Below are 13,038 nucleotides of genomic sequence, written 5' to 3' on the forward strand. Positions count from 1 at the left end.
GACTACAAGCATGACTATTATAATAGATTACTAACTATTAATCTGTATTTCTTCATTATACATTACATTTTTTAAGATTTTTTTTTTTTTATTTATTATGTATACAGAAGAGAGCGCCAGATCTCGTTACAGATGGTTGTGAGCCACCATGTGGTTGCTGGGAATTGAACTCAGGACCTTTGGAAGAGCAAGCAGTGATCTTAACCTCTGAGCCATCTCTCCAGCCCACATTACATTTTTTAAATGAGCTGCATAAGCACAATATCCCAAACAAGAGTAGAAACATACATGCAGTATAACAGAAATAAGTTTAAATTTATACCAATAAACCAAAATTCATACCAATGTAAAATATTTAAGGTTTTTTGTTTTGTTTTGTTTTTGTTTTTTGAGACAAGGTTTCTCTGTGTAACTTTGCACCTTACCTGGAACTCGCTTTGTAGACCAGGCTGGCCTTGAACTCACTGAGATCCACCTGCCTCTGCCTCCCAAGTGCTGGGATTAAAGGGGTGCACCACTACCGCCTGACACAATAGTTGTTTTATGGATTAAAATATTCAATAATCTAACCTTTCATCTCATCATTTCTATATCATATCTACCCTTTTTTCCTTTAGAAAGAGATCTTTGAATTTAGCTCCTTTGTTTAGCTTTTTTCCTGACTATGACTAATAACAATTGTAACCAACCCCCCTTAAATAATAACAAACATCCATAACCAATATTTTGGAAATGTGGGTGTTGTTTTCTCTAGACTGCTTCCTGTTATCTGGGGTTGCTGGCATCTTTGAGGGACCCTGAGAAAATTTGGAATAATATTTAAGTCCTAACTGGAGTATTATGTAAGGTTGGATCATCACCAGCAGCCTTGAAACTGTTCTGGATGCAGAATTCAGAGGAGACTGTAACAGAGGTATTTCGAAATGTTGGATCACTGGACCATCTGTTTTCACTGGAGTCTGATCTCCTTGTTCTGAAAATATATAAATTTTTAAAGGTAACATACATGTCTGTATTTATACAAGTATAGACTGTACATTGTATACAAGTCAGCCAGATGATTTTTTGTTTTATGTTTGAGCAGGTAAAATATATATCACATGTCCTCTAGTTCTTTTAGGTTTATGTCTGTAATCAGGATTCCACGGTGTCTTCCTCCATCAGATCTAATCGTCTTTAACTTTGAACAAATCCATAGCCTTTTATTTCCTATGGAAATAAAGGCAGAACCTCTTTTCCAAAGTAACATACCTTTTGACTTCCATTTTGAAGTCAAGACATTTTCAAAATATATAGATTGGTTTAATCCAGCAGCATTTATAATCAAATGTCTCTTAGCAGCTGTTGCTCCTTCCTCAGGTGGTTGTGAGCCGCCATGTGGTTGCTGGGAACAGAACTAATTGTGATACCTCAGTAAAAAACCCCACTCTATCCCCTACAGACAAAGAGAAACTTAAACCAGGATTCCTAAGTGTAGATAAGAACTTAGACCCCTTTTTCCCAGGTGGCTGTATCTGCTACAGGGACTTTGGAAAACACAGAGTCAGGATATTCGACCAAAAGACTAAAAATGGGAGGCAGGTTGAAATGTATTATATGGTCTGTGCCTTTAAGAACTAGCCTCACAAAGAAAGGGGAGCACTCCTTCCAACCTCCCTGCTGTGAGTGAGAGATTTGGAAGAGCCTCCCTGGAGGCTTGTAAACTTAGAAAACACCTTACTTTTGCATTCTGTACCTAAAGTCTCCAGTGGCGGCTTTGGGGATGTGATCTAGGCACAACAAGACCCTCACTCTATTATCTCAAAAAAGGGGCCTTAGACAAAGATATCTCAATATAGATAGACCCAGGCCAGTTTCAAGTCCCCAGAAATGAAGGCGCCAGCCCCAGGAACTCAAAAGAACATAGTCAGGATGTCTGATGGTAACCAATTAACCACGAGATGCCCCTCTCCAGAGATAACATGACCAGACCCCGGAGATGAGTTGTAAAACTCCTGACAGGGCAAACAGATAAGCTAGAATAAGATAAAGTCCAGGCCCAGAAAAAACTGGACCAGTCAAGGATGGACCCGTACTAACCCCCTCCCCTCTAAGAAATTTCCCCAAGAAAGAGTAACTCTTCCCTGCTTCACTTGAGATGGCTTGAGATGAGTTCCCTGTCATGACTTGCATCAGAAGTAAACCTTGCTTTTGCATTCTGGTATGCTCATCCTTGGTGGTCTCTCTGGGGGTTATGATCTGGGCACAACACTCATGACCTTTGGAAGAGCAGTCAGTGCTCTTAACCACTGAGCCATCTCTAGCCCCAATATTTTTTAAATCTATGACTGTATATGCTCTTTCTTTTTTCTCTCCCAAGCCTATGTATCTGTTTTTGTTAGTTAGTTTGTTTGTTTTTCTGTGTAGTTTTTGGTGCCCGTCCTGAATTTCTCTCAGTAGCCCAGGCTGGCCTCAAACTCACAGAGATCTGCCTGGCTCTGCCTCCCAAGTGCTGAGATTAAAGGCGTGCACCACCACTGCCCGGCTGCCTATGTATCTTTTAAACACACTGTAAACCATTTAGAAGTTTTTGTTTTTGTTTTGTTTTTGTCTGCATATCTCTATCTTTTTCTGACCACAGGAGCCTTTAAATTGCTAAGCAGTGTTGCTAGGACCAGAGCAGCAGCTTTGGTTGCTGACTCCGCTTGGTTTTTTTTTTTTTTTTTTTTTTTTTTGGTTTTTCGAGACAGGGTTTCTCTGTGTAGCTTTGCGCCTTTCCTGGAACTCACTTGGTAGCCCAGGCTGGCCTCGAACTCACAGAGATCCGCCTGGCTCTGCCTCCCGAGTGCTGGGATTAAAGGCGTGCGCCACCACCGCCCGGCCCGCTTGGTTTTATATGTGGGAGCTTAGCTTCATGGTAGAGGTACCAGTGGGAACCACATTTACTGCCCCAGCTCTGGGGAGTTTGGGGTCCATGTTGCCACCAAGTTGAGCTCCACCCACTGCTCATGAACCCCATTTAAGTATTTGTTCTCAGGACTCCCCCCCTCCCCACTCCGAGACAGGGTTTCTCTGTGTAGCTTTGCGCCTTTCCTGGAACTCACTTGGTAGCCCAGGCTGGCCTCAAACTCACAGAGATCCGCCTGGCTCTGCCTCCCGAGTGCTGGGATTAAAGGCGTGCGCCACCACTGCCCGGCTTTCTCAGGACTTCTTAAAAGAGTTGTCCATATTTTGCTGAGTCAAGAAGCCACCTCATAGGCAGGCGGCGCACGCCTTTAATCCCAGCACTCAGGAGGCAGAGCCAGGTGGATCTCTGTGAGTTCAAGGCCAGCCTGGTCTACAGAGGAGATCCAGGAAAGGCTCCAAAGCTACACATAGAAAATCTGTCTCGAAAAACCAAAAATAAATATATAAATAAGTAAATAAAAAGAAGTCACCTCTTAAAGGAGCCACACCCTTGCTTGCTGCTAGCCAACAGAGCCTACCAAGAAAGAACAGTGACCAGGAAGCCATGCTTGACTTCATTTTTGTGTGTTTAGAATCCTTTTTAAAGCTTTTTTAGGCTTTATATGGATGTTGGGTGCCATTTGTTGCCCAAGTATTCCTGTCCTGCAGCTGCTCTCAAATAATCACTCAGAGGCTTAATATTAATTGTAAATGCTTGACCAATAGCTCAGGCTTATTGCTAACTAGCTTACATTTTAAGTTAACTTCTTGTTGTTTAGTATTAGAGGGACCAGCCTTAATAGTACACATCCCAGGGGCTCAGGAGAGAGAACACAAACGGTGAGGACTATTTTCAGGAAATAGAATCTCAGCACACCGAGCGCCTTAGTCCATTCACTTTAATTCTCTGGAATAACATCCTATTTACACAGCTTCAGTTCTGTTCTCCTGCCTCGCTCCTTTCTTGCCCGATTTCTCTCTATATTCATCTAATACTCCCTCTAAGTTCTATCTTAATTCTCTCGTCTTAGTTCTGTCTCATCTAGGTCCTTATCATCTCATTCTTACCTGACTAGTACTTCCCCATCTGACTCTTCCTCATCTTCCATCTTGTCCACACGTTCTCCCTGGGCAAAATCCTCCTTGTCCCTCTCCATTCTCTGTCTCTCCGTCCTCCCCAAGTCTCTCAAGAGTCCAGTTATAAACCCAAGCATTAGCAGTCCCCTGGTCGAGCAAAGTCACCAGGCTTGAATTCTTATGTGGTCATAAAGGCAGATAAGAGTTTCCTCAGGCAGTGATTGTTAGGCTTTCAGGGTCAAACAGAGGGGTGATAAGAATCACATAGAGGGGCAGTAATTGTTAATTATCATTTGCAACCCAATAGGGAAGTGACTAATGAATTAACTAAAGGCTAAATTTAGGTAATATCTAAGAAGAGGGATGTTATGTGCTTAACTATAATCTTAACGTGATTGGTAGAAAATGTTAAGAATCTATAACTTGCTAGGTCAATGGGAGAAAATAAAAACTGCCTTCTTTTTTTCCTGTGGCTCCTATCTGTCCAAGCTATCTGCCATTTTTCTGCAGGGTGGGGGAAAGTGTGTTCAGTCTCTAGGCAACCTGTGTACAGCTAGATGCCTCTGGTGATAGTTGAAGGGAGATCTGGTACTTGAGGTAAGATTTGGGAAAGGAGGAAGTTAAGCTTAATTGGCACATCCACCAGGCCTTCTCAAACAGGTAGTCTGGACGCTTAAGTCTGTTCTTAGAGAGTACAGAGCTATCTCTGATAAGGTACTTTCCTCCCTCTGGGGATGGACCTGGCCGGATGCTGCCAATGATGATAATTGCAGGGAGGCTTGAACTGGGGTTCTGGCTGAGCATAGCTGTCAGTGCAGGTTATCTAAATATTCTTTTAGTAGAGGGGAAATGGTGCCCAATAAATGATGGAAAAACTACAATAGCACACAAGAAACTCATAGCAGGAAACAGCTAATAATCAAATATCACCAAGGCTCCTTGAGCCTCAGCCTGACCTCTGGAAGGCCCTTGGCTTCTTCCAGGTATTAGCTTTGTCATAATCAGCTGAAATCCTACTTTGTATATTTTCGCGGCTTGCAGCATTAACCCATATTCCTTGTTTACAATCTGCCATATGGTGGTACTTTTATTAGTATGGCACATTCATCTCCTGCTCCCTCTGTGTCTGGCTGGTGACTCCTGACTCCCCTTCTTCATCCTATCAGTCTCAGTGTGGCTTTCCCACCTAACTTTATCCTGTTCAGCTATTGGCCAGTCAGCTTGTTTATTAAACCAATCATAGCGACATATATTCACACAGTATATAGAAGGATTATTCCATTGCAGGGTGCTGAGTCAATATTAGTGGCACAGTTATTAAGATAGTTGTGGGACTTCAAGGGTAGCTCATTGACACAGGAAACAATTACATGAGAGTAGTCTAGATTCAATCCCCAGAACTTCAAGAAGTAAAGATGGATCCAGAAGGCGTGTCTTACTATAGGAATGTTTAAGATCCTTTCTGTTGGTGGTGGCACACACCTTTAATCCCAGCACTTGGGAGGCAGGGGCAGGTGGATCTCTGAGTTTGAGGCCAGCCTGGTCTACAGATTGAGTTCCAGGAAAGCTAGAGTTACACAGAGAAACCCTGTCTCAGGATGTGGTGTGGGGGTGGAGATCCTTGTCTTAGATAATTTTATGTTAACACAACCTAAAGTCAACTGAGAGTAGGGACCCTCTATTAAGAAAATGCCTCCCAAGCCAGGCAGTCGTGGTGCACGCCTTTAATCCCAGCACTGGGGAGGCAGAACCAGGCGAATCTCTATGAGTTCGAGGCCACCCAAGTCTACAAAGTGAGTTCCAGGACAGACACCAAAGCTACATAGAGAAACCCTGTCTCGAAAAAAACCAAACCAAACCAAACCACAACAACAAAACAAAAACAAAACCAGAAAAGGGTATAAGGACAAATCATTAGAATGTAGTCAGCTGGTGTTATTCCTAGCTATAGACAAGGAAACTGACAGAGAGGATGCAAATTGCCCAGGTTTACTCCTTTAGTGAGATGAGAAGTCTGGATTCAAAGCAGCATCCTTTCTGCGCTATTACCACAAATTTGCAGACAAGAAACCGCGGTGACATGTTAAGCTAAAATCTCGGGTCTTACAGGGAATGGTGACAGCAAAAGTTAATACGGACTTGATTTGTTCCTTTCATCGTCAAGAAAAGAGCATTAGCCAAGACCACAGAACGCTCTAACAGACTCCTAATCCCCTAAACATGAGAGGCATTTCACTGACTCTCAGCGCTGCTCCCTAAAATGGTCCGTTTGCCTGAACTGAACCGATTGGCAGTCAGGTTTCAGCAGGGAGGAGCCCAGCAACTCTGCAACTCAGTAATTAAATTCCAAGAAGCGCGGGAGATCCCAGGCCAATAGGCTGGACGTTTCCGGCCTCCCTCGGCCATCTGGGCAGCGGCGTCATCAGTTCCGGGCCGTGACGCCCGCTCACGCGTTAAGCCCGCCCCCTGAGATGGCGCTGCGCTTGTGCCCCTCTAATAATCCGGGAGTTGGGCCCCAGCCCCGCCCATTGTCCCGGAAGTGAATACGGCAGGGCCTCCCACCCCTCCGCCGGCTGGGGCGCAGCCATTTTAATTCATAGCTGAGTGGGCGGTGGCGATTCCGGTGGCGGCTCTGGCTCTGCCGGGCAGGGGGTCGTGTGACTGGCTTTTTTTGGGGGGGAGGGATTGTGTTTAGCTTAATTTTTCCTTTCTAGCCTCCCCTTGCCGGCCGGTGTGTACGTTGTAATCCCCCGAGGCCATGTCAGGAGACGCAGCCGCGGAGCAGGTGAGGAGCGAGCGCGGTGGGGCCTCATGGCGAGCTCCTTCTCTCTCCGGCCCTGTGGGTGCGAACCCGCCAGAGGTGTGGGCGGGAGGGAGGGCTCTGGAGGTCTGCTGACGCCCAGGGACGGGGGAGCACCCCCTGAGGTCGCCCAGTAGTTTGGCCTCTCCGTGGCGTTCATACGAACGGGCATTGGGCTCAAAACAATAGCCGAGCGGTGGCTTCGCCCAGATCATCGAGTTCCTCGGTCGGGACGGTGTCTTTGAAACCATGTCGGCGTCCCGGCAGCTCCGGATTATGTTAGCGTGTCCCCTGCCTTGGCACTATTTCCCTCCTCTTCTCCCCAGTCCTCTGTCCCCAGACATAGAAACGAAACCAGTCTGGGAAAATAGGCCCCCCGAGAGAGCGAAGGTAGTAAAAAGCCACAGTCCGGAAGCAGAGCATGGCTGTGCCGAACTTTGGGGGAATTTTGTGGATCTTTCTCTCGTCTTTATTTTTGCTCTTGCGGCTACGCAAACATGTTGCAGGATTTGGATAAATTGAAAACAGGAAATGTGCTTTGGTCACTGTAGGCACCAGCTGCTTGAATGGTAGATAAGAGGGATATCTAAGTATTTTAAAAATCAAATTTTTAGATATGAGAACCCCTTCTTCCTTTTGCTGTCTTTTTGTTTTTTAGATAGGGCTTTACTGTGTCGCCCTAACTAGGCGCGACCTAGTAGTGACAGTCTTGCTTCCTTGGCCTCTCCAGTGCTAGGGTTAGCTGAGAATACTGACTTGCATCTCCACGTCGGGTTCTTTTACTCTTTTATAGCCTGAATTTTGTAGGATAGTATTTGCCTTTTATTGTAAAAACAAAAACAAAATTGATTTTTATGAGAGGTGTTTTTCGATCTTGATCCTAGCATATTTATTGTTTTTAAAAGAAAGGTAGTCCTGGGCCGGGAGGTGGTGGCGCACGCCTTTAATCCCAGCACTTGGGAGGCAGAGTCAGGCCGATCTCGTGTGAGTTCAAGGCCAGCCTGGTCTACAGAGTGAGATCCAGGAGAGAGAGAAAGGAAAAGAAAAGAAAAGTAGTCCTGCAAAGTACTAAATTTCCTGTTGCTGTAGCAACGAAATATGCTTGTATTTTCTTTTTTCCAGTTTCCAGCTTATAATGTGGAAACATGGAGGTAATGGGGGACATAAATAGGACTGTTTGTTAGTGAAGTGTGGGTAAACTATAAATTTAATTACTTTGGAAAAGTGAGCAAAGCTCACGTGTGCTTGAGGACCGATTTCATCCCAGAAATCTTGGCTTTGCTTTTGCATTCTACCTACAGTTGGGGTGCCCACCAATACAATGCCTTTGAACTATTGTACCAAAATTGGTTTTTTACTCCACTCTTTCTGGGTTAATAGTTTTGTTTTTCTGAAAGTGAAGCAAATGTTGGATGTGTCTCACATTCATTGCTTTATATAAAATTGTAAAGACAAAAATATTGCCACGATTATGTTTATCGAACTGGGTGGGTTTTTTGTTTTGTGTTATCCTGTTCCACCCCAGATGGAGCTTGAACCCAGGGCCTTGTGCGCGCAGGGAAGCACTCAACCACTGAGTTAGAGGCTCAGCAAGAAGTGTGATGTTATAATGAAAACTTAGAAGCCTTTAGCTCCAGCCCCTTTTATTTTGACAGTGTCACTATGTAGTACTGGCTGGCATGGAACTTGCTGTGTAGATCAGGCTGGCTTCGCATTAATGGAGCTAGCCTGCCTCTGCCTTGTTGAATGCTAGGAGGAAAGATGGTGCACCACCACAGCTAGCTCCCCCCCTCCCCCAGGTTCAGGAAAATACTCTAACTCAGGCTGGTCTTGAACTCATTGCAATCCTTCTGCCTCACAATCCTGAGTGCTGAGATTGTATATCTGAGGCCACCACACCAGGCTTGCCTCCTTTGAATTTTATTGTGCAATTTACAACAAACAAAAGTTGAAGAAAAGATTCATTACCACCTATTATAATTTTCATTGAACCCAACAATGGTTACAGATTTTGTCATATATATATATGTATGTATGTGCTGTTATATATTATTGTATTACATATATGTATTTACACATGTATATTTTGTGTATGGTCATTCTGGGGCTCAAATCAAGGATCTTGCTCATGTTAGGCAAGCCCTCTACTACAGATGTATACCTCTAACCTTGACATACTTTCTTTCTCCAACACATTTCTCTGATAGTTGACCTGTTACACTTCAGTCCAAACTATTTCAACATTCTCTTATGTAATGGCAGTAGTGTTGTTACATAACTACCATACCATTATCCCACTCAAAATCTAGTTATACTGTATTTCTGTTTTATTTTTTTCAAGATGGGGTCTTGTACAAGTTTGAGGATAGGCTGGCTTCAAACTCAGTTTGTAGCTGATGATGACCTTAAACTTCCACCTCTAGGTGACACTAGGATCCTAGGTTCTCTCCAGTGCTCCTGGCTCAATAACGATGTACTTCTAACATAATCCATATTCAGATTTGTCATTGCCCTAAGAACGTGATTTATAGGGCTGGGAATGTTGCTCATTTGATAAGAGTGTTTATGTAGAATGCACAAGGTTCTGGAATCCAATCTGGGGTAGATCCTGAGCTCTACCTAAGCCAGGTTTTGCAATGAAGACATGTAATCCCAGCACTCGGGAAGCCAGAGGATCAGAAGTTCAGAGTCATTGTTGGCGACATAGTGAGTTTAAAGGCAGTCTGGGCTATTAAGAGACCTTGTCTCAAAACAATAACAACAACAACACCAAAAAAAAAAAAAAAAAAAAAAATTAATCTAAGTAAAACACTGAATCCAGTAATTATATATTTATCTCATAACCATCCTTCCTATTAGCTTCCACCTTCCTCTTCACTTATGTTATCTGTTTGAAAAGACAGTTATTTTATCGTTTTCTGAGATTTTGTTTGGAGAGTTTTTGATGGTGTTATTTAATAGGTCTTTTACTCTTGGAGTATTTCTTGTAGGATTTATAGTTGAGTCTATTCTCAGTCTTGATAATTTTGAAGTTAAGTGTCTTGAATAGAATATAATACAGTGGTGGGGGTGGCCCACGTCTTTAATCCCAGCACTCAAGAGGCAGAGGCAGGCGGATCTCGAGTTCAAGGCCAGCCTGGTTTACAAAGTGAGTTCTAGGACAGCCAGGACTGTTAACACAGAGAAACCTAACTATGTCTTGAAAACACCAACCCCATCCTTCAAGATACATATAAAATATAGGTAGGGTGTGTGCGCGGGCTCAAGCGTGCCACAGGGGCTTGGTGGAGGTCAGAGGACAACCTTTAAAAGTCAGTTCTCTCCTACTCTGTAGGTCCTGGAGATTCAACTAAGGTTTGGTGGCAAGCACTTTATCTTGCTGACCCAAAAGGCACTTTGTTGTTTGAGACAGGTAACTTCTCTGTGTAACTGCCCTGGCTGTTCTGGAACTCAATCTGTAGACCAGGCTGGCCTAGAACTCACAGATTTCTCCTGTCTCTGCCTCCTGAGTGCTGTGACTAAAGGCATGCGACATCACTGTCTGATTTTGTCTTTTAACTTTTTAAATGTATGAGTGTTTGGCTTGCATGTTTGTATACTGTACCATGTACCTTCCACCTAAGAAGGTCAGAGGTGGGGCTTTTGATACCCTGGAAATGGAGGTACAGTTGTGAGCTGCCATGTGGGTGATGGGAACTAATGTGGGTCCTTTGCCAGAGCAGTAAGTGCTCTTAACCACTGAGAGTCATACTCTCTCAACCCTCAATGGCTTTTACATGTAGTGATACTTTTCAAGCAAGTGGAAAAAGAAATAATGTATGGTGTATTTATCACAGAGCTGCTCTTTTCCTCTGCCTTCATTGCATTGAAGTAAATCTCAGTTGCTTTAGCTAAAGTAGTAATTAAATGATACGACAGGATTTAAAATGTGAATTGGCTGTACAATTCTTGGTGTTTAAGACAATGGCCAGTGGAAATCTGGAGAAATTGAGTACTTAAGATGACCTCTTCTGGCTGGAGAGGTGGCTCGGTGACTAAGAGTGCTTGCCGCTTTTGTAAAAAGACTGGAGTTCAGTTCCTGGTGCCCATATTGGAAGGCTCACAAGCTCTTGTAACCGCAGCTCCCGGGGATCTGATGCCCTCTTTTGGTCTCATCTCATGCACATAAATGAAAATAAAACCTTTTTAAAACATGACCCTTAAGTGTGGGCAAGAAAACCTAAACGGAACTGAAGACTATTAAGAGACAAGCATGGTGGCACACACCAGTGATCCCAGCATTCAAAAACTGAAGTAGGAGGATCTTGGGTAGAGTCTGTTCTGAACTATGTAACAAGTCTTTCTCAGAGGGGGAACAAAAGAATAAGAAAAGCATTTTTTTTTGTAGTTATTTTGATTTTTCGGGGTGGTCTTTTTCACCCAGAGGAGTCATGAGTCAGTGTTTTTCTACTAGTGAAAAATAGCTTGGAGAGAATAGAGAAAATAGAAGAAATATATGTACTTTGATATACTTCTTAATGAGGAAGAAGAATTGAAACCCTTATAGAAATATGAAACATAGTTTATATGTTAGTACTTAAAATCTGTTTAAAAGTAACAGTATTACCAAATAATTTAAAATTCAAGGTATGCGTGAGGGAAGAAAATTGAGAAGAAAGCAGGATAACCAAATATGTTGGAGAGTGTATTTTTGGACCCAATTATTTTTATATGTTTAATAAAACTTCTCCGTTATAGCCTTTTCTGTGTTCTTCTCTCCTGTTTTAAATGGTATTTAGTATAAGATAATTTTGAGTAGGTAAATAGGTTTGATTTTAATATTTCTTAGGAAAAATGGACTTCCTCTACTTTGTTTGGCAGTAATTGTTCCTAAGGGTACTAGATCTGTCCTTTGTTTTTTCCTTTTGAAAGGGACTGTTAGTGGAGATTGTATTTGTTGAATATTAGGTTGTTTCTGGACATAATGGAATGTATATCCCAGGTAGAAGGACAAAATCAGAATCCATGTGTTTTTATCTATTCGTATTGCCAAGAACAATTCATGGTTTTAAACTTTTCTATCATATCTCATATCTGCATTTCTCCTTAAACAAAATCCAGTTGTAAATCTGGGTCATTTTGTTAGGACTGTTGGCAATTGTATGAGGAGAGACCTAAAAAGGGGTTTGAATCAGTGAGGTTTTTTTTTTTTTTTTTTGGTTTTTCGAGACAGGGTTTCTCTGTGTAGCTTTGCGCCTCTCCTGGGACTCACTTGGTAGTCCAGGCTGGCCTCGAACTCACAGAGATCCACCTGGCTCTGCCTCCCGAGTGCTGGGATTAAAGGCGTGCGCCACCACCGCCCAGCCAAAATCAGTGAGGTTTTATTTAGTGGAGGGTATCTATAGTCTAGGCTGGCTTGGAACTCTTGAGCATTGAGTACTGGAATTTTAAGTATATTCTACCTTACCCAGCTATTTAAATTATTTATGGTTTGATAGATAATTTAATTCTGTAAATATTGAATAAAATTAGAATGACAAAAACTATGTTCTTTACTCTATTTTCCTAATATGCCACTTAATCGAGTGAATTAATATCTTGGCTATTTTTGATTGAAAGGTCCTTGTTGGTCAAATTCCAAAGGTTAAGTTTTTGCTTTTTGTGTTTTCCTTCTTTTGTTTGTTAACTGGGTCTTTGGTAGCTCAGGCTAACCTTGAACTCCATCTTCCAAGTGCTGGAATTATAGGCATGTACTCAGCTCAAAGATTTCTCTTTACCCATGGGTGACCTGCTGCAGTCTCCCTGATGCTAGATTATAGGTGTGCCTCCACCAAGCTAGACTTTTTCTTCTGGTTTTTGGTAGTATTGAGGATTGAACTTTGGGCAGCATTCTTTTTTTTTTTTTTTTTAACAGATTTATTTATTATGTATACAGTGTTCTGTCTGCGTGCCAGATCTCATTATAGATGGTTGTGAGCCACCATGTGGTTGCTGGGAATTGAACTCAGGACCTCTGAAAGAGCAGCCAGTGCTCTTAACCTCTGAGCCATCTCTCCAGCCCTGGGCAGCATTCTTGATAGACAAATGCTTTACCACTGAACTATATCTCTAGCCCAGGAGGTTTTTGTTGTTGTGTTTTGTTTTTTTAAATGATTTTTCTTGCATTGCTGGGTATTGAACCTTGATTATGGTAGCTCATGTTCCACAGAACTACATCCCCAGCCCTTTGTATATTTGTGTTTGCTTCCTAAGGGATG

General features: G+C 42.7%; 1 protein-coding gene across 1 annotated transcript in view; it reads left to right on the plus strand.

The window, feature by feature from the left end:
- The first annotated feature begins 6,554 nt into the window (after nt 1–6,554).
- Nucleotides 6,555–13,038, plus strand: part of Cstf3 (cleavage stimulation factor subunit 3) — an 86,024-nt gene continuing 79,540 nt past the window's right edge. Inside the window, 1 exon segment of the mRNA XM_028877894.2 lies at nt 6,555–6,787. Coding sequence (XP_028733727.1) covers nt 6,761–6,787 — 27 coding nt within the window. The 5' untranslated portion in view covers nt 6,555–6,760.

Source organism: Peromyscus leucopus, chromosome 4, assembly GCF_004664715.2.
Source record: "Peromyscus leucopus breed LL Stock chromosome 4, UCI_PerLeu_2.1, whole genome shotgun sequence".
Lineage (NCBI taxonomy): Eukaryota > Metazoa > Chordata > Mammalia > Rodentia > Cricetidae > Peromyscus > Peromyscus leucopus.